The sequence below is a fragment of the Dendrobates tinctorius genome, unplaced genomic scaffold, assembly GCF_039654945.1.
Source record: "Dendrobates tinctorius isolate UK_male_01 unplaced genomic scaffold, ASM3965494v1 ptg000120l, whole genome shotgun sequence".
NCBI classification, from domain to species: domain Eukaryota; kingdom Metazoa; phylum Chordata; class Amphibia; order Anura; family Dendrobatidae; genus Dendrobates; species Dendrobates tinctorius.
Genome location: NW_027361788.1, coordinates 34444073 through 34467545, shown reverse-complemented (window position 1 = coordinate 34467545; position 23473 = coordinate 34444073). Strand labels below are relative to the sequence as shown.

General features: G+C 47.1%; 1 protein-coding gene across 3 annotated transcripts in view; it reads right to left on the bottom strand.

Moving 5' to 3' along the window:
- CAMSAP1 (calmodulin regulated spectrin associated protein 1) overlaps positions 1–23473 on the bottom strand; it is a 110009-nt gene that overhangs the window by 73853 nt on the left and 12683 nt on the right. For 2 of the 3 annotated variants that reach the window (XM_073541136.1, XM_073541137.1), the window contains one exon: positions 5452–5614. In XM_073541136.1, the coding sequence (XP_073397237.1) occupies positions 5452–5614 (163 nt within the window). Of the gene's footprint in view, positions 1–5451; positions 5615–9153; positions 9389–23473 lie in introns of those variants that run through there. The other variant, XM_073541135.1, reaches the window with a different exon arrangement.

The following is a 23473-nucleotide window of genomic DNA, read 5'->3' as shown; positions in this document are numbered from 1 at the left end:
GTTGGAAAACCCTGATTCCTTCAAAATCGCGGCCTCAACGGCCATGCCGTTAAACTCAGAGACTGAGAACTCTGGTGGTAAAGGGGTCCTTGCGAGAGAAGATCTGGACGGTCTGGAAGCCTCCAGGGGACGTCCGTGAGCATGTTCACCAGCTCCGCGTACCAAGGTCGTCTTGGCCAGTCTGGAGCCACTAAGATGACCGGGATGCCCTCTGACTTTATCTTTTTGACCACTCTTGGGATTAGGGCAAGCGGAGGAAACAGGTAAGGTAGGTGGAACTGGGACCACGGGATTACTAGGGCGTCGTAACAGACGGGTAATGGATCCCTGGACCTGGCTACAAAGTGAGGAACCTTGTTGTTCATCTGAGAGGCCATGAGATCGACGTCCGGGGTGCCCCAGCGCTGGCATATCTGACTGAAGACTGTGGGATGAAGGGACCATTCGCCTGACGCTAGCCCTTGGCGACTCAAGAAGTCGGCTGCCCAGTTTTCCACCCCTGGAATGTGAACGGCGGAAATCGCCGGCACGTGACGCTCTGCCCAACGAAGTATCCTTGCCACTTCTGACATCACCTGCCTGCTGCGAGTACCGCCCTGGTGGTTTATGTACGCCACGGCCGTGGCGTTGTCTGACTGAATGCAGACCGGCTTGCCTACTAGAAGATGCTGCCAACGAAGGAGAGCGAGGAAGATTGCCCTGATCTCCAGAAGGTTGATGGGCAGAAGAGTCTCCTGGGCGTTCAAACGCCCTTGGGCCGTTCTCTGATAGTAGACCGCCCCCCATCCTAGGAGACTGGCATCGGTGGTGATGACCTGCCACCGAGGCGGGAGAAAGGATCTTCCGCGGAGAACGGACGCCGACAAAGTCCACCAAGTTAGCGATTGTTTGACTCTGAGCGGAAGAAGAATGGGGCGATCCAGAGAAAACGAGGTCTTGTCCCAGACTGACAGGAGGAACAGCTGGAGAGGGCGAGAGTTGTGCAAATGGCACTGCTTCCATAGAGGCTATCATCTTCCCCAGGACTCTCATGCAGGACCGAAGGGACATGACCCTCGAGCGCCGAAGGGACTGGATCCCCTTGCGAAGGGGTTGAAAACTTGTCCCTCGGTAAGAACACTCGGGCCAGATTCGTATCGAACTCCTTGCCCAAAAAGGTCAGACGCTGGGTAGGGCACAGAGTGGACTTGTCCTTGTTGACTATCCATCCCAGGCGTCCGAGGGCATCCAAGGTTATGTGAAGGCTGTGAAGACAGTCTTGGCGGGACGAGCCCTTGATCAGGAGATCGTCCAGGTAAGGGATGATAAGAATCCCTCTGGATCGTAGGATGGCCATGACTGTTGCCATCACCTTCGTGAAGACACGAGGGGCGGAGGCTAGGCCGAAGGGAAGGGCCGCGAACTGATAATGGTTGTTCTGAATCGCAAAGCGAAGGTATCTCTGATGCCGCCGAGAAAAGGGGATGTGGAGGTAGGCATCCTGTATATCCACCGAGCAGAGAAACTCTCCGGGCTCCATTGAGGCTATTACCGAACGCAGAGACTCCATCTTGAAATGGCGGATCTTCACGTGGCGATTGAGCAGTTTGAGGTCCAAAATTGGGCGAAGTGAGCCGTCCTTTTTCGGGACTACAAAGAGATTCGAGTAGAACCCTAAAAACCGCTCGTTTGTAGGAACGGGAACGATGACCCCGGCGGAAAGGAGAGAGGAGACGGCCTGAAGGAACCCTGGAACCTGTGATCGCTGTTTTGGGGTTCGGGACAGACAGAAACGACTGTTTGGGAGGGAAGAAAACTCGATTTTGTATCCGGATGTGATGATTTCCCTGACCCAAGCATCGTCGACAACGGATAGCCACGCGTCCTTGAAAAAGGAAAGTCTGCCTCCCACCCTGGAAAGCTTTCCAGGTTGGGGTGACCCGTCACTTAGATGAAAACCTTCCGGATCGAGAGCCTGAGGACCTGGAAGGCTGACCCCTGATCTCCAGCGAGGGGCTGGCTTATACGATGGCTTTCTCCGGTCATTGGAAGCAGTGTTACGGTCCTGCTGGGATGAACCGTCTGTGGGAGAGAAGGGGCGAAAGGACCTAAAAGGCCGAGAAGCCCTCTTGTTAAAGAACCTCTTAGGACGGGACTGGGGAAGGGAAGTGCTCTTTCCACCAGTGGCATCCGAGATTAACTGATCCAGCTTGGCGCCAAAGAGCCTAGTGCTGTGAAATGCCAGGTTGGTGAGTGACTTCTTTGAGGTAGTATCCGCATTCCAAGACTTCAAACAAAGAATGCGGCGTATTGCCACAATGTTGCTGTTAGCTCTAGCAACGCACCCTACCGCGTCCAAGGAGGCGGCCAGAAGGTACTTGCCTGCGTGATTAATTTGGTCTGCTAAATCTGCCAGCTCGTCCTGAGGAGCTGCCGCTGAAACGCCCCTGCGCAGAATTTTCGCCCAAGCCGAAATGGCTTTCGCCACCCAAGCGGATGTGAAGATAGGGCATAAGGATGCACCGGATGCCTCAAAGATAGACTTAGCCAACGACTCTATTTGCCTGTCTGATGGGTCCTTGAGAGAAGCTCCGTCCGGAAGGGAAAGGACCGTCTTAGAGGAAATACGAGAAACTGGTGGATCTACCTCAGGAGCTTTGGTCCATTTTGTGACTAGATCCGCATCAAAGGGATAAAGTACATCTAAGTACTTGCGGCCTGAGAAACGTTTCTCAGGATGTTGCCAGTGGTTGGCTAAGGAAGTGTCGAAATCCTTATTAGGGAAGGTTCGAGATGGAGGCCTAGCCTTCTTAAGGGAAACAGAGCATTCCTGAGGGGGGGCCTTATCCTCCTTAATCTTGAGTGTTTGGTATATAGCCAATATGAGACTATCTACCATCTCCCGAGTTCTAGCTATGTCGTCCGCCTCCGAGTCTGATCCAGATTGTGAATCCTCGTCTGACCCCGGATCGTCTGCCGATGAGGGAGACGAGGAGCGTAGCCTGAGAGAAGCAGAGGGACCCTGCGAACCGGAAGAAGAGCCAGACAGGACCCGCTTCCTAGAGCCCCTACTCGGTCTGTCCGTCTGAGGGTCACGGTCCGGTGCTGGCGACTCACTACGCGAGGCGGTCGGTGCACAGGTGACTGCAGATAACTGAGGTAACCGCTCTAAGACCTGGACCAGCGACTGAGACACCTTTGTCAGCTCAGAAACTGACTGAGACATCGACACGGCCCACTCCTGAGGGGCCGACATGGTGGAAGGGCTGCAGGACAGGCAGAGGGGAGACGACTGACCCGAAGCCCACTTCTTTTTACAGCACGCGCAGGCGTAGTGAGTAGCGGTGGGTCTGGAGCAGAAGGCCCTTGCAGGGTTGTGCATAAGTCTCAGTGGCAGAAAAAACACAGCCTGAGGAAACTGCGGGGGGGGGGGAGCTAAGTTAGGCGTCAGGGATAGTCAGCGTCTAGCCTACCGAGGATCAGAAGCGATGTGTCCCCCAGGCGAGATCCGGAGAGAAGGAAGAAGAAGCTGGGCAATCCAGGAAGAAACGCTGGCGGTGGGCGGGGCTAAGCCACCGCACCGCGCGATTGGCTGAGACCCCAGAGGGGAGGGGGACGGCCAAAGACACTGACAGGGCTGAAATGAAGGCAGCCCTGAGATAGGCTGTAAAAGCGCGCGGGGAAAGCGCGCGCAGGGAGAGGGAGGACCACTTTTGAAAATGAAAGTGAAAGTGCTCCCTCAGCTTTCACTAGCGACGGCGCGCCCGGGCTCGAAAGCGCTCCCTCCCTGTAGCTGAATAATGAGGACGGGGAGCGCTGATGGAAGGAGCGCTGACGGAGGAAGCGCGCCCCCCCCCCCCTCGACAGGAGGGACGCTCGCCTGTCAGAGCGCTGGTTCAAAGGGCGGGAAATTCAAAAGGAGAGGTACTCTGCTGTCCTAGATTGGTCTGTGAGCGCAGGGCTGCAGGGAACATTCAGACAAGCTTACCTGATGTCCCTGAAGAGGCTGACCGCAGGGGCCCGCGATAGAGCGCAGGCCGCTGGGAGATGTGATCCTCAGTACCCGCACCGCCGTATGGTGCAGAAGACGGCTCCAATCCCGTCAGGGGAAACGTCACCGCTGGCGACCGCCGTCTTCCTCTCAGCCCTGTCCTGGGAGAGGGATGAGGAGGGGAATCGGCTAGGACCGTCCATCCATGGCCCCTAGTACCCGAGGGTGATAGGGGAAGGTCCTGCCTGCGGGCCTGAGAGTTGCGATGTGGGCGATACCACATTGCTCGCTCAGCCGCATTAATAGGAAAAGCAGGATGAACTCACATCCCGTTTCCTGAGCTGTATCTGAAAAAGAAAGGGGAAATCATTAAAAAACACAACTAAAACCTGAAAAGAAAAGGATTAAATGCGGATCTGGGGAGATCCCGGTCCGCCTCCTACAGACACTAAGCACAAACTGAGGTGCTTGGTGCCTGTCGGTGGGTGTATACTGCCGGGGAGGAGCTAAGTTTCTTGTTTTGCATAGTGTCAGCCTCCTAGCAGCAGCAGCATACACCCATGGTCATCTGTGTCCCCCAATAAGGCGATAAAGAAATAAGCCCTCACCCAACTCGAGATCATGAAAAATGGAGACGCTACGGGTCTCGGAAAATGGCGCAATTTTTTTTTTTATTTTTAAGGCAAACTTTGGAAAATTTTTTCACCGCTTAGATAAAAAAAAAAAACCTAGACATGTTTGGTGTCTATGAACTAGTAATGACCTGGAGAATCATAATGGCAGGTCAGTTTTGGCATTTAGTGAACCTAGAAAAAAAAAGTCAAAACAAAAAGCAAGTGTGGGATTGCATTTTTTTTTTGCAATTTCACCACACTTGGAATTTTTTTCCCCATTTTCTAGTATATGACATGGTAAAACCAATGGTGTCGTTCAAAAGTACAACTCGTCCCACAAAAAATAAGCCCTCACATGGCCATATTGATGTAAAAATAAAAAAGTTATGGCTCTGGGAAGAAGGGGAGTGAAAAACGAAAACGCAAAACCGAAAAAAGCTCCGGTCATGAAGGGGTTAAAGAGTCATTTTGAGAACCTTCCTTTAGGAATTTGGTCATAAAAAAAAATTAGATTAAATTTTGACTATACATAAACTTTACAGCCATCAGTGATACAATTATTGAATTATTTGAATACCAGTCACAGCCCATGGTCAAGAACGGCACAAATTCAAATAACCAGTCATCTTCTTTGAAGACAATGGGGACAGCGATAATGTGTGCAAACTGTAAAGCGTTGCTGAATATGTTAGCGCTATATAAAAAAACAAAATAATAATAATAAAGATAAATAAAAATAAAGGACTATCCTACCAGAAAGATTTGTAGACTGAAGGCAGAGACCTGCGGATCCAGTCTCTGACTTTATTCAGGAGTTTAGAAAAGGAGATATCACTATGCAAATACCTGATACAAATGACAACTCACCTATGCCATAGGCTTTAGCACAAATCCACTGTAAATTAGCAGCAATTTTTGCCCTGAAGGAATCGTACATGTCTGGAGGTACAACCTCCACTGGACAGTCTGCAAAAGAATCCATTTTTCTTCTAGTGCTGTCTGCAGAAGCACAAACGCCAATATCCACCATCTGGATGAGACAGAACAGAAAGACACATTATGATGGGAAGAAAGTTCAAGATCATAAGAAGAAAAAAGTCATGAGTGCGCAACTGCAGGGACTGCCTCTCATATTCTAGAAGGTGATTCTAAGCAATACAGGGCAATGTGTGATATTACTGCTAAAAGGACCGTCCCCTGCTATACCATGGTGCTACTGCCAGGCAGGAAAGCTGGAATACAATCCATGGGGGGGTAAGCAGCGGCTGCCATAATCACCCAAATTTCGTGCTGAACTAATGCTGGCCCTACATATAAAAAGGATAGTTTGGCACTGACCCACCAAGTAATAATTCTCTACATCAGCACAACACAGATGCGCCCTAAAAAAGTGAGCCAATTAATACGATTCTGCCACGATCGTAAAGCTTGTGCCCACTTCTAGCCATCCATGGGCCAACAGGAAAACAATGAGGTTGTATGATGGTGATGGCAAGACACAGTTTTTCAAAAATCTGCAAGCAAATAAAAAAAAAAAAAAAAAAAAAGTGCTATGAAGCGTCAGCCATATGCCTCATATCTCCTGGGGCATTGATTGTACTGAGAGCAGTTGCTTCAATTTCTCCCCACAGATTATTGCTCAAAACTGGGGATTGCCCTGAGCTTACTGTCCGAAATGGTATCATGACTGAATAGGCACTTGTCCCTCCTACCCACAAAATAAATAAAAAAATATGTATACAAGAAAAAAAAAATTCAAAAAATTTGAAGCATCAATGGGAAATCTAGTAGAAGCCATACGCAAATAAGCTAGAAGTGTACTGTGGCCTTGTCAATGCACTTGTTCTGCATCCTCCAAGTGCATCGATGTATCCCCAGTGCACTTCCAGCTGGATTTGCATATATTAGCCTACACTTGCTAGCGCTATATATATATATATACACACACACACACACACACACACATACATACATATACACATATATATATTATATTTTCTTATTTTGAGGAGAGGGGGAGCAAGAGTCTATCAAGACAATGCCTTCTATGGGTAAACAGGTTTCCTTTAAAAAAAAAAAAAAAAAATTCCATTTCAATGATTACATATTACGATGACTTCCAAAATTAAATAAAATTGGAGGAAAAAGCAGAACATTTGACACAAAACGATTTTCATGATCAGGTTTTGTGCTTTTCAAGCATTTGATTAGATTGCAGCAATGCCAAAAATGCAAAAAAAAAAAAAAAAAAAAAAACCAGTACACTCCTAGATCTCTGCAGTTTTCACTAAAATAAGGCTCATAATATATCACATATTAGCAATGAGGGACCACATAGTACATCCTAATTAAACTTTCTCTGCGCATCCGATTGGGCATGAACACAAAGAAGGAAGTGTCTAATCGCTCCGGGGCTCGGACTCTTTGTTGCATGAGCTCCAGGATCAGACGCACAACTGAAGGCACCGGACTGACGCTTTGTATAAAGGGGGATTTGTGGGGCACGTGGTGTGCAGTAATTGTGTGTTTTGGGAGCAGATTTTTTTTTTTTTTACAGACGTCAAGAATACAAAGGCAGCTGCTGACAGGGCCAAAACAGACAATTCCCACCCCATGAACAACAGACAACCCCGCACCTCTTACACTTGCAGGGACGTATCGGCTTGTATCCAGGCCCCACCTTAATCATCAGTCTTGATCCAGTGTATGACAATAACCCTTAATACATTATTATCCAGTGACATCAAATGCAATTTACTAGAACGCTGTGCTTTTAAGGGAAGCCAAGGCTTGACATCACAGACCACAGGCCATACAGAGTCTATAGTCTACCCCCTCTCCACAATGCTTAACTAATTAGCACTAACACCTCTCCACTGCTCCCCAGCATAAGCCGCACGCCCTCCCACCACTCCTAAACCCCTTCCCGAGCACACCCATCATTCATTCCCACTGTGGCATCACACCGCCCGAGCTTGTGCACATGGCTGTTCCTCTAGGTATCCATTACCGGAAATATCTCCATTCTGTATACATTGCTACAATAGGAAGGATTTGGCATTTATCTCATTTAAAGTGGGGGAAGCAGAATGCCGTGTTAGGTCGGCTTCACCCATCTGACATTTGTGGTCCAAGAACAGACCGGCAGCTGGTCTCCTGACCAGAATCCAAGGGTTTCCTAGGCATATATAAGGCTATCGAGTGCAGGTCAGCCAACACTCAGACCACGAATGTTGGATGTGTGAAGCCGGCCTAAGGACAAACGCACATATTGCAGTCAAATCGTATTATAATTGTGGTTGTGCCACAGCTATCACTAAATTTTGTAATAATACTTTCAGCAATGATAATTGGACTTTAATGTGTGAACGCACCCAGCGATAATCTGAATTGATTTCTACCTAAACTGGAGGCCTCCAGCATGCTGGGAGTTGTAGTTTTGCAAATGCTGATCACTACTCTAGGCCAAAAATTCAGTAACCGTGTAACTTTATGATCCAGTCAAGTCCAAATTTGCATTCTGTGTGCTACCAATCCCAGTTCTACCTCTTACCTGCAGATCGGGCGTCAGATAACGCATGCTGCCATACTCCGTCCACGTGGAAAACCGCTCATGTGAATTTTAGCCATTGACCACTAATGGTCCATGGGCCGTTCATGGATCCCACGTACCGAACCTACAGTCAGATATTCTATACAATGATCACTGAGAGCCAAGAGATGGCAGCGCCCCCTGCTAGGGTTATATCCCCTCCATTGCATCCATGCACCCCACAGGCATACAGGCTAAGGGCGAGTTCATAGGGTTGTATCTGACCAGACTTTACAGCAACAGATATGCCTGTGACACTATATTAGTTCGGGACATGATGTTGCCGCATAAATCCGGCCTAGAGCAGTTCTCCAGAAGTACTGTAGGAAAGCCTGGCTGCACTCTTCCCAACCTCAAAAAATATGTATATATAGCACAGCACTTCTGTCATAGAGGTGAATGGAGCAGAGCCGCAGTGACAGCTGCAGACAGGTGAGGCGCCTTTTTTTTCCCTTTTTACAGAAAGCAGCTGTTTGTTTTAGAAGTAGAGGACCCAGGTAACACTACATGTGCGGCATCGACACTTGTGACCTACGTGTCGTAGGCAGAATTTTCTGACCCTGGCAGTGAGGCTGCACCTCGCCCGTTTACAGTACCTGACACTGGGATCACTGACCCCATACCAGGGAGAAAGGGATGAGCTCCTGCTCAAGACCCCAAAAAATGTGCCCACAATGGACGACCCCCCTATCTGTCCGCGCTGCGTCATACACACACTTTAGGTTCCGCCCTGGTGTGATGACATCACTGTGCACTTAGCTGATGTCATCACACCTCGGTGCCGCCCACTAGAGGGCTGGTGACATATGGAGACCCCCAGATATAAGGGCCCCCACTACTACATTACTGTGCATGACAGAAATCCATAGTATTATTCTTTCCAACAGTGCACCTGTCCCCCCTCCCTAAATGAATATTCAGCCCCACTATTACAACGCAGGAGACACCTGCCACAATGGCCGCCAGCAGCTTCTTACCTCTATGTGCTCCGGGCACCGAACATCCCCCTCTCTCACCTCACCGCCGAGGCCTACATGTCACCGGGGCCGGGCGCTCACTCACTGAGGAGACCCCTCGCTGCCGCCACCGCACAGCCGAGTCCTATGCCAGGTCTTCTTTAGTCACAGCCGCCTCCCGCCCTCCCGGGGGCCGCTCGGTGCCGCAGACACTGACAGGGATCCGTTGGTTACCCGGAGATGTGACTACGCATGCGCACCTGGTTGCTAGCCCTCAACCTGGTGAACAAGCGACGGTAGAAGCACGCATGCGCGAAGAGCGCCTGTTGATCTTGCTGCGCAGGCGCGACGAGTTGCTAGCGAAACGCCTAGGAATGCGAAGCTGCTTATGCGCATGCGTTCCCCTATTCAGCCCTTTTTATTCTCTATTGTGGCTTCTAAGGCATGGGCCACGCCCCCAAACTGTCAGCTGTTGTGTGTGGTACCCAGATTATGCAGCTAGTATACATCTCCTTCACATGGGCCTGCCCCACGGTGTCAGCTCTGTGTGTGGTACCCACACTGTGCAGGGAGCGTGCATCTCCATCACATGGGTCAGCCCCAAGCTGTCAGCTCTGTGTGTGGTACCGAGATTATGCAGGGAGTATACATCACCATCACATGGGTCAGCCCCAAGCTGTCAGCTCTGTGTGTGGTACCGAGATTATGCAGGGAGTATACATCACCATCACATGGGCCTGCCCCAAGCTGTCAGCTCTGTGTGTGGTACCCACACTGTGCAGGGAGCGTGCATCTCCATCACATGGGCCTGTCCCACGGTGTCAGCTCTGTGTGTGGTACCGAGATTATGCAGGGAGTATACATCACCATCACATGGGCCTGCCCCAAGCTGTCAGCTCTGTGTGTGGTACCCACACTGTGCAGGGAGCGTGCATCTCCATCACATGGGCGTGACCCACGGTGTCAGCTCTGTGTGTGGTACTCACACTGTGCAGGGAGCGTGCATCTCCATCACATGGGCCTGTCCCACGGTGTCAGCTCTGTGTGTGGTACCCAGATTATGCAGGGAGCATACATCTCCATCACATGGGCGTGACCCATGCTGTCAGCTCTGTGTGTGGTACTCACACTGTGCAGGGAGCGTGCATCTCCATCACATGGGCCTGTCCCACGGTGTCAGCTCTGTGTGTGGTACCCAGATTATGCAGGGAGCGTGCATCTCCATCACATGGGCCTGCCCACACTGAGCTGTGCGTGTGTGGTACCTAGTCTTTTTTGGCTGAATTGGCCCAATTACAAATCAAAACCTAAAAAGTACCGGCAACGACATGGCTGCCAGTGGTCCTTAGGGTACCATGCAGGGGCAGACATATCACTGGTGCAACTTGACATCTGTATGGGACCAGGAGATTTGGCTCCAAGCCGCCATACACCTCTTCAGAGCTCAGCTTATAAGGAAGCATTGGAGGGTTCCTTGGCTGCTTCCCAGTGATACTATCCAGGCTTTTATAAGCAACATCTCGTTGGCATACCAGGTAATCCTCTATGTGGCATCTCCACAGTCTCTGTCATTCCCTCGAGCCTCCAGCTAACTGGCAAATTAATTGACAAGCCCGGATCCAGTTACCAACTATCCCACCACAGGTCTTCCAGGTGCCACATGCTTATATGCACACTTTTACTTGGCACCAAACTACTACCTTTTATCAGCTCCTCTAACGTCTACCAACGTTGTGGCGCAGAGGCCCATAGTTACCAGTAGAGTTGAGTGACTTTGGTCAGATCGTGTTTCGTGAAACCCGAATGAAACTGGTCCGACTAGGGCAAAAAAAAGTCGTCGTTTCGTCCGAAACCCGACCCCAATGCAAGTCAATGGGGAATAAAAGTCGGCATTGAGCAGATGACATTTATCCACTCAATGCCGACTTTTATTCCCCCATTGACTTGCATTGGGGTCAGGTTTCGGACGAAACTCCGACTTTTTTTTGCCCTAGTCGGACCAGTTTCATCCGACTCAAATTTTGTTTCATTCGGGTTTCACGAAACCCGATCCGACCAAAGTCACTCAACTCTAGTCACCATCAATGTCAGCTATGTGCGGGTGCTTTAGGAGCACCCCATTCCTTACTAGAAACACCTATTTTGGGTAAACTATGCCACTTTTTTGGGCCCATGACACTACATATTTGCTGGGACTGTTTCTGAAACATCTGATCAATCCTAGCACATTTGGGACAGTTGGCATGTATGACGCTCCAGGACAATGCCCACACTTCAATGCCAAGGTTTTTCTGGGCCCACACTCAGCAGAAGCTGGCATCTCCACATGATGCTGACAACCAAGACGCAAATATTCCTGCTGCTTACAGGTCATGATGTTACCTCATCATGAAACCAGTTAACAGTACATCACAATATAACATTATATTCATCACATTGGCAAAATCTACACGTAATGACAATACTAAGCAAAGAAGCACCAATAGAAGGTTGTCCATAACTCCTTGGACCAACCTTGTATACTGCAGAGCTCCTATTGTAGTGAACAGGAGCAGCGCTGCAGTACTCGAGACCTTCCCATGTGCTGCTTGTGCTACACACACATGTAACATGGTAACAGCTGTTTGGTGGGGGAGAAGGGTGTCAGTTCCCGGCCTAAGGGCCCCGTCACACATAGCGATCTCGCTAGCGAGATCGCTGCTGAGTCACAAGTTTTGTGACGCAACAGCGATCTCACAAGCGAGATCGCTGTGTGTGACAGCGATCAGCGACCGCCCCCCTGCCGGTATCGCTGATCGCTGTAGGAAAGCCCTGGACATTTCTTTTGTCGCTGGTCTCCCGCTGGCCAGCACGCATCGCTGCGTGTGACAGGCGGGAGACCAGCAATCAGCTGGTAACTAAGGTAAACGCAGGGTTTCTAAGCACAGCGCTGTGCTTCGAAACCCTCTGTGCACCTTAGTTACCAGCGCACTGATGCAGGGAGCTGGTAACTAAGGTACACATCGGGTTTCTAAGTGACGCACGCCTCTCAGAAACCCGATGTGTACCTTAGTTACCTGCTCCCTGCATCAGTGCGCTGCGACACCGTGCACTCGGCGTCGCTGGTCCTGATCGCTGGTGAAGTGTCTGACAGCTTGATATCGTTGTCTGGATCGCTGGTGAGTCGCTATGTGTGACGGGGCCCTTAGAATTGGCTATCAATATCAAAGTCCTGGACAACTACTTTAAGTTTTACTTTTAAGCGGGTAGAGAGATCCAATAATTTTACAGACCTGGTAGCAGCAACAATACTTGGAAGAGAATTTAGAAGACAATACTATAATGTAGTTAGGCCTAATGGCAGGAAATGTGGAGACCTCACATTCATCTGCACAACAGATCCCTATCCACACAAGTCTATCCAGCCGGCTGCTTAAGAATTCAGTGCTTGAGTCACAGCCAAATCCCCGGCCATGATGTAAGCAATTACCCAAGAGCTCTGCTACCTACCCGGTGACTTATAGATAGGACTATGCACAAACAAAGTATCAAAACACGTGCATTGTTAACTCAGACTCAAATATCTGGGCTATTAATCTACAGGATTGTGTAAGGCTTTTACCATGGAACATATATGCAAATCTGAAAAGTATGGATCGCAATGCACGAACCATCAGCAGGTCTCCTTTCCCAAAATCAACAGCCTTATAGGCATATGTGAGGCTGTTTTGCTTGGGTTAGGAGAGCCACGGCCAGTCTGTGCTTCCCAGGCTATTGAGTTTCGAGTCAGGAGACCCACGGCCAATGTGTGCTTCTCAGGCTGTCGAGTTTCGTTTCGAGTCAAGAGACCCACGGCCAATGTGTGCTTTTCAGGCTGCGAGTTTCGAGTCAGGAGACCCACGGCCAATGTGTGCTTCTCAGGCTGTCGAGTTTTGAGTCAGGAGACCCATGGCTGGCCAGTGCATCACGTTCCATACTCGGACCATGAAACACGATGTGTGAATCTGATCTTAGGATGGCAATAGGCATGACCATCCACCAATTTCCATAGCCATTTCTCCCAACTCTTTACTGACTGGCTGATCAGGCAATATTTGGGACTTAAGTGGAGTTGCCAGATGCCCAAATTGTCAACTAGGGACAAATTTAGTGGTCACTGTAGAATAGTTCATGGATATAAATACGAAATTGGTTTGGGGGTAATTTGGAGGGTTTATGTTGGCACAACAGTTTGGAGGAAATCTTAAATTTCCTGTGAAAAGGTGCTAGTTACACAAAAAAAATGTAACCACTGACCAACACAAAATACAGTATTATGCACTGTACTACTGGAGCCACAGAGACTAAGAGCCCTCTCAACATTGGAAATATGCATACACATACAATGCATCACTACATGCCACCTGTAAAGTCCTACTAAGGACTTGATGAGTAGCTCCCGAACCCTGTGTATTGCTGGGAATCCAGCTCCCCACTTTGCAGGCCCCATCAACAATGCATAACCAGGAAATACTAGACTGAACCACTTTTTACCCAAATTCCAGTTGCCAAATTTACAAAAATTCATGTCATAAAGATAGATTTTACAACACAAGCTGCAGAATATTATAGCTGAGCTGTGATTGATTGCTATGAGCAACAGTTTTCTCACTCCACGACAACACCTCAGCAGACAGTGACCGGGTGGGAGAAATCTAGCATTCCCAGGAACATAAGCTCCCAGCCATTGTCTGCCCCCCAGAAAGCAGCAGAGCGCACATGACAGAAATGAATTCCCCCCTCCCTGCCCATATACCCATCACACATCCTCCATCCCATAGGCGCATCTTCCCTCTTAAAGGGATCTCCGGTATGGAAGTTAGGACCGTTGCACTCAGTGATGTGGTTCTGACCCCAGGGTCTCTTAAAGGGATCATTGGTATAGAAGTTAGGGCAATTCCACTAAGCACTCTGGTTCTGACCCCAGGCCTCTATTAAAGGGATCCCCTGTATGGAAGTTAGGACCATTCCACTCAGTGCTGTGGTTCTGACCCCAAGGTTTCTTAAAGGGAACATTGGTATGGAAGTTAGGACAATTCCACTAAGCACTCTGATTCTGACCCCAGGCCCCTCTTAAAGGGATCCCCGGTATGAAAGTGAGGACAAATCCCTCAGCGTTCTGATTCTCACCCCAGGCTTCTATTAAAGGGATCATTGGTATGGAAGTCAGGGCAAATCCACTCAGCGCTCTGGTTCTGGCACCAGACCTCTCTTAAAGGGATCCCCGGTATGGAAGTCAGGAGTGTTCCACTCAGCGCTCTGGTTCTGAGCCCAGGCTGACGGGATGATGTGGGATATTAGTAGTCTGGTGGCTCTGGCTGATGGGATGATGTGGGATATTATAGTGAATGTGGCTATGTGGAATGGGTGGGGCTCTACACAGAGATATATTATACATATATATATACACACATATTATATATATATATATATATATATATATATATATATATATATATATATATATATATATATATATATATATATATATATATATATATAGTGGTGTGACAGGTGATCGCGTGGTTAATGGGAGATATGTCGCATGGAGGGATGCTCCCTGCGATGCAACCTGGAGTATTTTGCCTATAGGGAACATGAGCACTAAAGATGTCATTTAGTGCACCGGGTACGGACTGTACTCCCATTTTGCCTGAAGATATGTGTATGTTCAGGACCTGTGGTGAAGTCCTCACCATGTGACCAGCTCATGTGATCCATACCTCACCTATGGGTGTGGTTTCAGGGCTATGTAATTAAGGTGTTTAGCACATGTGAGAGAGACTGTGAGGGAGTCTGGCAGAGTGTGGACAGACTTCCATGTGTCCAGGTGGGACACTACAGAAAGTGGTCTGTGTGATAAGGAAGGAGAAGCCCTCCTGTGTCTGCGGCTGCAGATAGAGCGCTGCTCTGGACATTGCCCTGGCATGTATATGGAGAGGACCACACATCCCAGCATGTGCTGAGACTCTTGGGCCGAGTCTGAAGCCACGGTCGTTTATGTTCTTTTTTGCCTAAGCTAGAGGCTATGTTGGTGATACGCTGATTTATGGTTTATTGAGCAAATAAACCTCATGAATTTTGGGAAGAACCTGTCTCATGATTGTCTCCCGCTGCATCTGAGCGAGTCGAATCCCTACTATGTATGTATATATATATATATATATATATATATATATATATATATATATATATATACACACACACATACATACATACACTCACTGGCCACTTTATTAGGTACACCATGCTAGTAAGGGGTTGGACCCCCTTTTGCCTTCAGAACTGCCTCAATTCTTCGTGGCAGAGATTCAACAAGGTGCTGGAAGCATTCCTCAGAGATTTTGGACCATATTGACATGATGGCATCACACAGTTGGCGCAGATTTGTCGGCTGCGCATCCCTGATGCGAATCTCCCGTTCCACCACATCCCAAAGATGCTCTATTGGATTGAGATCTGGTGACTGAGGAGGCCATTTGAGTACAGTGAACTCATTGTCATGTTCAAGAAACCAATCTGAGATGATTCGAGCTTTATGACATGGCGCATTATCCTGCTGAAAGTAGCCATCAGATGTTGGGTACATTGTGGTCATAAAGGGATGGACATGGTCAGCAACAATACTCAGGTAGGCTGTGGCGTTGCAACGATGCTCAATTGGTACCAAGGGGCCCAAAGAGTGCCAAGAAAAAATTCCCCACACCATGACACCACCACCACCAGCCTGAACCGTTGATACAAGGCAGGATGGATCCATGCTTTCATGTTGTTTACGCCAAATTCTGACCCTACCATCCGAATGTCGCAGCAGAAATCGAGACTCATCAGACCAGGCAACGTTTTTCCAATCTTCTACTGTCCAATTTCGATGAGCTTGTGCAAATTGTAGCCTCAGTTTCCTGTTCTTAGCTGAGAGGAGTGGTACCCAGTGTGGTCTTCTGCTGCTGTAGCCCATCTGCCTCAAAGTTCGACGCACTGTGCGTTCAGAGATGCTCTTCTGCCTACCTTGGTTGTAACGGGTGGCAATTTGAGTCACTGTTGCCTTTCTATCAGCTCGAACCAGTCTGCCCATTCTCCTCTGACCTCTGGCATCAACAAGGCATTTCCGGCCACAGAACTGCCGCTCACTGGATTTTTTTCTTTTTCGGACCATTCTCTGTAAACCCTAGAGATGGTTGTGCGTGAAAATCCCAGTAGATCAGCAGTTTCTGAAATACTCAGACCAGCCCTTCTGGCACCAACAATCATGCCACGTTCAAAGGCACTCAAATCACCTTTCTTCCCCATACTGATGCCCGGTTTGAACTGCAGGAGATTGTCTTGACCATGTCTACATGCCTAAATGCACTGAGTTGCCGCCATGTGATTGGCTGATTAGAAATTAAGTCTTAACACACAGTTGGACAGGTGTACCTAATAAAGTGGCCAGTGAGTGTGTGTGTGTATATATATATATATATATATATATATATATATATATATATATATATATATATATATATATATATATATATATATATATTATATATAAAAAATTCATGGTGCACTTTTGACCAGTCACATGAAAGCAACAAAATACGATAGAAATGTGAAATCTGCTCCAAATAAAAGTAAAACTCTCCCAGTTATGGGGTTATGTGAAGCAACATGTGTACATTAAACGTATCAACGACAATAATCACTTAAAGCAGAGAATCACAGACATTTTTCACTCTGTTACACCAGACGTCCTTACCCATGTGTGGCAAGAACTTCACTATCGTTTAGATGTGTGTAGGGCAACAAATGGAGCCCACATCAAACTGCACTGAATAGGTATGAAACTGGGAGAGTTTTACTTTTATTTGGTGCAGATTTCACATTTCTATAATCTTTTGTTGCTTTCCAGTGACTAGTCAAAAGTGCACCATGACTTTATGGACACACTGTATATATCAGTGGGTATGGAAAGTATTCAGACCCCTTTAATTTTTTCACTCTTTCATTGTAGCCATTTGGTAAATTCAAAAAAAAGTTAAAAAAAAGTTCATTTTTTCTCATTGATGTACACTCTGCACCCCATCTTGACGGGAAAAAAAACAAATGTAGACATTTTTGCAAATTAAAAAAAGAAACTGAAATATCACATGGTCATAAGTATTCAGACCCTTTGCTCAGACACTCATTTTTAAGTCATATGCTGTCCAAATCCTTGTGATCCTCCTTGAGATGGTTCTACTCCTTCAATGGAGTCCAGCTGTGTTTAAGTAAACTAATAGGACTTGATTTGTAAAGGCACACACTTGTCTATATAAGACCTCACAGCTCACAGTGCATGTCAGACCAAATGAGAATCATGAGGTCAAAGGAACTGGCCAAGGAGCTCAGAGACAGAATTGTGGCAAGGCACATATCTGGCCAAAGTTACAAAAGAATTTCTGAAATACTCAAGGTTCCTAAGAGAACAGTGGCCTCCATAATCCTTAAATGGAAGAAGTTTGGGACCACCAGAAGTCTTCCTAGACCTGTCCATCCAGCCAAACTGAGCAATTGTGGGGGAAGAGCCTTGGTGAGAGAGTTAAAGAAAAACCCCAAGATCACTGTGACTGAGCGCCACAGATGCAGTAGGGAGATGGAAGAAAGTGCCACAAAGTCAACTATTACTGCAGCCCTCCACCAGTCGGGCCTTAATGGTGGAGTGGCCTGATGGAAGCCTCTCCTCAGTGCCAGACACATGAAAGCCCTCAGAGTTTGCTAAAAAAAAACACATGAAGGACTCCCAGACTATGAGAATTAAGATTCTCTAGTCTGATGAGACAAAGATAAAACTTTTTGGTGGTAATTCTAAGTGGTATGTGTGGAGAAAACCAGGCACTGCTCATCACCTGCCCAATACAATCCCAACAGAGAAAAATGGTGATGGTGTCAGCATCATGCTACGGGGGTATTTTTCAGTGGTAGGGACAGGACGACTGGTTACAATTGAAGGAAACATGAATGCGGCCAAGTACAGAGATATCCTGGATGAAAACCTCTTCAAGAGTGATCTGAACCTCAGACTTAGCCGGAGGTTCACCTTCTAACAAGGCAATGACCATAAGCACATAGCTAAAGTAACAAATGAGTGGCTTCAGAACAATTCTGTGACCATTCTTGACTGGCCCAGCCAGAGCCCAAACCTAAACCCATTTGAGCATTTCTGGAGAGACCTGAAAATGGCTGTCCACCAACGTTAACCATCCAACTTGATGGAACTGAAGAGGATCTGCAAGGAAGAATGGCAGAGGATCCCCAAATCCAGGTGTGAAAAACTTGATGCATCATTCCCAAGAAGACTCATGGCTGTACTAGCTCAAAAGGGTGGTTCTACTCAATAGTGAGCAAAGGGTCTGAATACTTATGACCATGTGATATTTCGGTTTTTCTTTTTTAATAAATTGGCTAACATTTTTTTTTACAGCCAAGATGGCGTGCAGAGTGTACATTAATGAGAAAAAAAATTAACTTTTTAGAATTTACCAAATGGCTGCAATGAAACAAAGGAGTGAAAAAATTTAAAGGGGTCTGAATACTTTCCGTAGTGTGTGTGTTGTATATACAGTAGGGAGATTTTTTTCTTCTTTAATATATATATGGATTTTCAAAGCAAGTCATCCAGCAACATAAGGTCTAATGTTTAGAGTATTTATTGTGACATGTGGTAAAAGATCCCTTTAAGATTATGCACATTATGCAGATTTTATTCACTGAAGAAACCAAATTTCAGGATTGGATCTAGATGGGTAATGTGTCAGCAAATGGAAGACAATACAGTCAAGTTGAGATAGATGAGTAAGGCTGTGTGCACACGATGCAGATTTGCAGCGGTTCCGCAGCGGATTTTACCGCGCAGAAACGTTGCATTTCTGCATTGTGATGTACAGTAGCCTTAAAATGAATGTAAAAAAAAAAAAAAAACGCTGTGCAGACGCTGCGGATTTTTCCGCGGTACAAAAAATGTTACTTCTTTTGTGCGGTTTTCCATCTCCCCTGTCACCAAATCTGCAGGGGGAAAACCGCGATGGAAAGCCGCACAAAAAACGCATGAAAAATGGAAGAAATCCGCAGGAAAAATGCAGGTCATTTGACCTGCGGATTTCTTCCATTCTGCGTGGAAAAATCCGCAGGGCTAAAAAGTCCGTCTGCACACAGCCTAAATGCGTTACAAAAAAAGCAATTACCTAGGTAATAAAAAGCACAGCCACAGTGAGAAGAATGTCCCTAGTAATTAAAAAAATAATAATAATTCCTTTATTATTTTCTCTCTTTGGATGAGCCAAGCAAGTCAGTTAGAAATGTTTTTAATTCACTATGAAATATTTTGATTTTCAATATTGCAAAAAAAAAAAAAAGAAAAAAAAAAGAAAAAATTGAGTAAAATATGAAAAAAAAAAATTGAAAAATGAAAGCACGTAAAGAAATAAATGGCTGGAGTGCAAATTCATGCAGTATGAGGAAAGAAAAGGAAGTGGAAGTTCCCTAAAATGTTTACAGTACAATGCCGAGACTGACAGTGGGTCTCCTGACCCGAACTTATAACAACTACAATGTAGGGAGCCCAACGGGCAGTCTGGAAGTTGCGGTCCATATATTAAAGACTAGTTGGGATCACACTAGTGTAAGTGGTAGTTAGGGCTTGGAGGGTCACCATTTTGCCCAAAATTTTAACAGAAAGGTCCATGTATCCTCGGCCATCATTAAATCAGCATTGCTGCACTACAGGCTATGCATATGTGTGAGTCGTGCTTTGCAGCCTACATGTTCATATAATTATGTGAACCCCTGCCCAGTTAAATTTATGGGAAATCCATGACCGGCTCTGCCAGGCTTCCCCTGGGATAAAATCATGCATCTTCAGTGACGTGTCAGCTGCACGCTGACAGCTTATCTGTGCAGGTGCCACTCAGAGGTCGGTGTTTACCAGCTCCGCTCAGCTGTACTAATGATGGCAGGGCGCAATCACTGGCTCCCTATGAGACGGCGCTGGCATCACACATCACTGGAGGCACAGCAATATTAAACTGTGCTCTCTGATCAGCACAAGGAGCCATCTGTTGTGGGCAAGTATAAGCCATCTGACAGCTTGTTCTCCAGGGCGGGGATCAGATAAATCATACAAGATCTGGTCACACAATGGGTGACAGAAAGAGGATCATCACATTAGGATCTGTGGATTAATACCTAGAAGTGCTGCGCCTCAAAATTATATTACTAAAGAGACCCCTCTGTAGTGCTACAGATGACACCTGATAGTTGGCATAGGCACAACATGAAGTTTTCTGTTCTGAATTGTAAAATGCTACAGAATATATTGGCGCTGTAGGAAAAAAAAAAAAATATATTGTTAAAATTATAAAGTTTCTGTTCCCCAATGCAAAATCTATACAAGCCTGGGAACACATTTATCCCTTTTATCACTTAGGGTCCCGTCGAACCAAACGATGCACCAGCGATCCCGACCACGATACGACCTGGTCAGGATCGCTGGTGCATCGCTACATGATCGCTGGTGAGCTCTCAAACAGGCAGACACACCAGCGATCAGGACCAGCGAGGACGCTGGCATCCAAGGTAAGTAGCGGGTATGGTAACTAAGCACGCGCGTCGCTTAGTTACCCGCTGTGTACCTTGGATACTAGCGTGCTCGCGCTGAGAGCTGGTATCCAAGGTAAATATCGGGTAACTAAGCACATGTGGCACTTAGTTACCCGCTGTTCACCTTGGATACCAGCTCCCAGCACGAGCACGCAGGTATCCAATGTACACAGCGGGTAACTAAGCGCCGCGCGCACTTAGTTATCCGATATTTACCTTGGATACCAGCTCCTAGCGTCTGCTTACAGCGCTGGGAGCTCGCTAATCATTGGTCTCCCGCTGCCACGCGATGTGGCGGGGGGCCGGTCGCTGATGCGTGTCACACGCAGCGATGTCGCTGACGAGATCGCTGTTGCATCACAAAATCAGCGATCTCACCATGTGTGACGGGGCCTTTATATTGTGCCCCTGGTATGGAAAATCACCAGCCACAAAAAAAGTCAAAATTGTATGATCATGAGGGGTAAACTGCCAGGACCCCAGCGATCACAAGAACGCGAGTCTGGTGTTCCCAGATAGAGCGCTCGTGAGTATGGGAGCAGTGGTCATACATACATTCTGTCACTGTAGCTGTGCACATTAGAACTCAGGGGGACACAAGACCCCCATTCTCAAGGTTGGTTCCAGAAGTTTTACCCCTACGAGCATATATCACTTATGACTAAATGTCAATTGCATGAATACCCCTTTAGGGATCAGACTTTACGTCCAAACCTATGTGAAAATAGCGGCCTATTATAGAGATATCGGGCATTATCTATACAGAGGGGGGCACCATCCAATATAAGACAAGCCCGGATTCAACTTTTATTGCTGTCAAAAACGCAGACAAATCCGCACTGAAAAACCGCATCAAAAACACATCAAAAACACACCTGCGTTTTCTGCCAAGAGATGTGGATTCTGTGCGGAAAAATCCGCAGGCAAATCTGCATTGTGTGCACATACCCTTACACCATCCATATTTTATTGTTACTCCACTTTCATAGACCAGCAAATAAACACCAAACTTAAGCATATGCTTCTCTAGTGGCACAGTAGTGATTGTATACTCATGAACCAGGAGGCACACGATGAATTGAGACATAAATCCTCACATGTGGTATCTGACATTTCAATTTATAGGGGGGGCTTCTTTAATTTGCATTCTCGTTCATTGTTCCACGTGGGAGCCGGGCCGTGACTGTGCAGTTTTCCATCCGGGCTGTCTGCCCACATTATCAGCACAGTCTGAGCTCACGGATAGAGCTTGTTTGTCAGATGAGATTTAGAACTGATTATTGGATTGGGCGCGATGTAATAGGGACTCAATCACAAAGCCCATTGGGACAGACATATGTGCCGTGGGCATCAGGATGTCAATATATGATGAGTCAGCAATACTCTACAATACAGGCAGGAGATCAGACAATGGCCCTGGGGTGGATAGATGGGATTAGATAGGGGAGGGGGTCTAACCTCTGTCCTATTTTTGCAATTTTCCATTGATGGACAGATTACGATTGCAGCAGAGATTCCATATCCTCAGTTTGTAGATGTGCTTAGAGCTAGTCCTATTATCCTATATGCCCCAGATGGAATTCTCATTATCTAGCGTGGGGATAAATATCTAAAAAAAAAAAAAAAAAAAACCGACAGATTATTCGGGCACCTCATACACATTAAATAAAACTCGACTAAACCCACCGATTTCAACAGGACCAAAGACCTGATGTGTATAGGGGTCTCCTCTCCAGACCCCTCACCCACCCAGGCAGATGACATTAGGAAAGGCAAAGATTGGTGATCTGGAATTTCGACAGCCATGCTTTTGTTTTTAGGTGTGAAAACCCACTGCTGGCATTCAAGTGTATGGTGGAGTCAGCAGAGATGGCGTCTATCTAGTGAATGGCCAGCCTGACGTTGATGAACTATGAACTTTTTGTTGCAGTCTTATATCTATAAGCTTCTAAGGAAAGCCAAAAAAAAAAAAAAAAAAACATTATAAACTGCTTTTTTATGTTTAAGTGCAGAATCAATGCCTTTCTGTATTTAAAAAAATATATAGCCCAATTAATTTCAATGGAGGCCCTAAATCCGGAGATTATGGCCGTTTACCCACAATGAGTTTACTCTGTCTCCGCATTGGGGGACACAGAACCATATGGGTGTTATGCTGCTGTCTACTAGGAGGCGACAATGCATAATCTGAAAAAGATTGACTATGGCTCCTCCTCTGCAGTATACACCCCTGGACGGCATCAGTCTTCTCCAGTTTTTGCTTAGTGTCGCATAGGAGGCACACCTAAAGAATTTTTTTCTCTTTTTCACTCCGTTTTTTTTCGGATGACAGATGAAGAAAAGTGGGTCTCCTGTGAGACTCCCGGCATGGCTCCTTCCTCGGCCCCCTATTATGGGGTGCCCGGTTGAAGTTGAGATGGCTGTTCCCCATGTCGCTCCTTCCCCAGTCCTGCGGGTGCTGGTTCGAAGTCGAGACCCCCCTCCTTCCCCAATTCCTTTTGGTCTTGGGTTGAGGTCGAGGCGAGGAGGAAGCCCCCTGATGGTGACAGCAGCACCCTCCCTAATCCCCATCTGGGGGAATAAGGTTGAGATGCCTCAGGTAGGGTCTGTACCATGGTAATCTGTAGCTCACAGTATCCAGGGACCCCAGCCGAGCTGCGGGCTCCTGTTGGGGCCGGGGAGTGCTGGCAGGCATGGCACATACAGA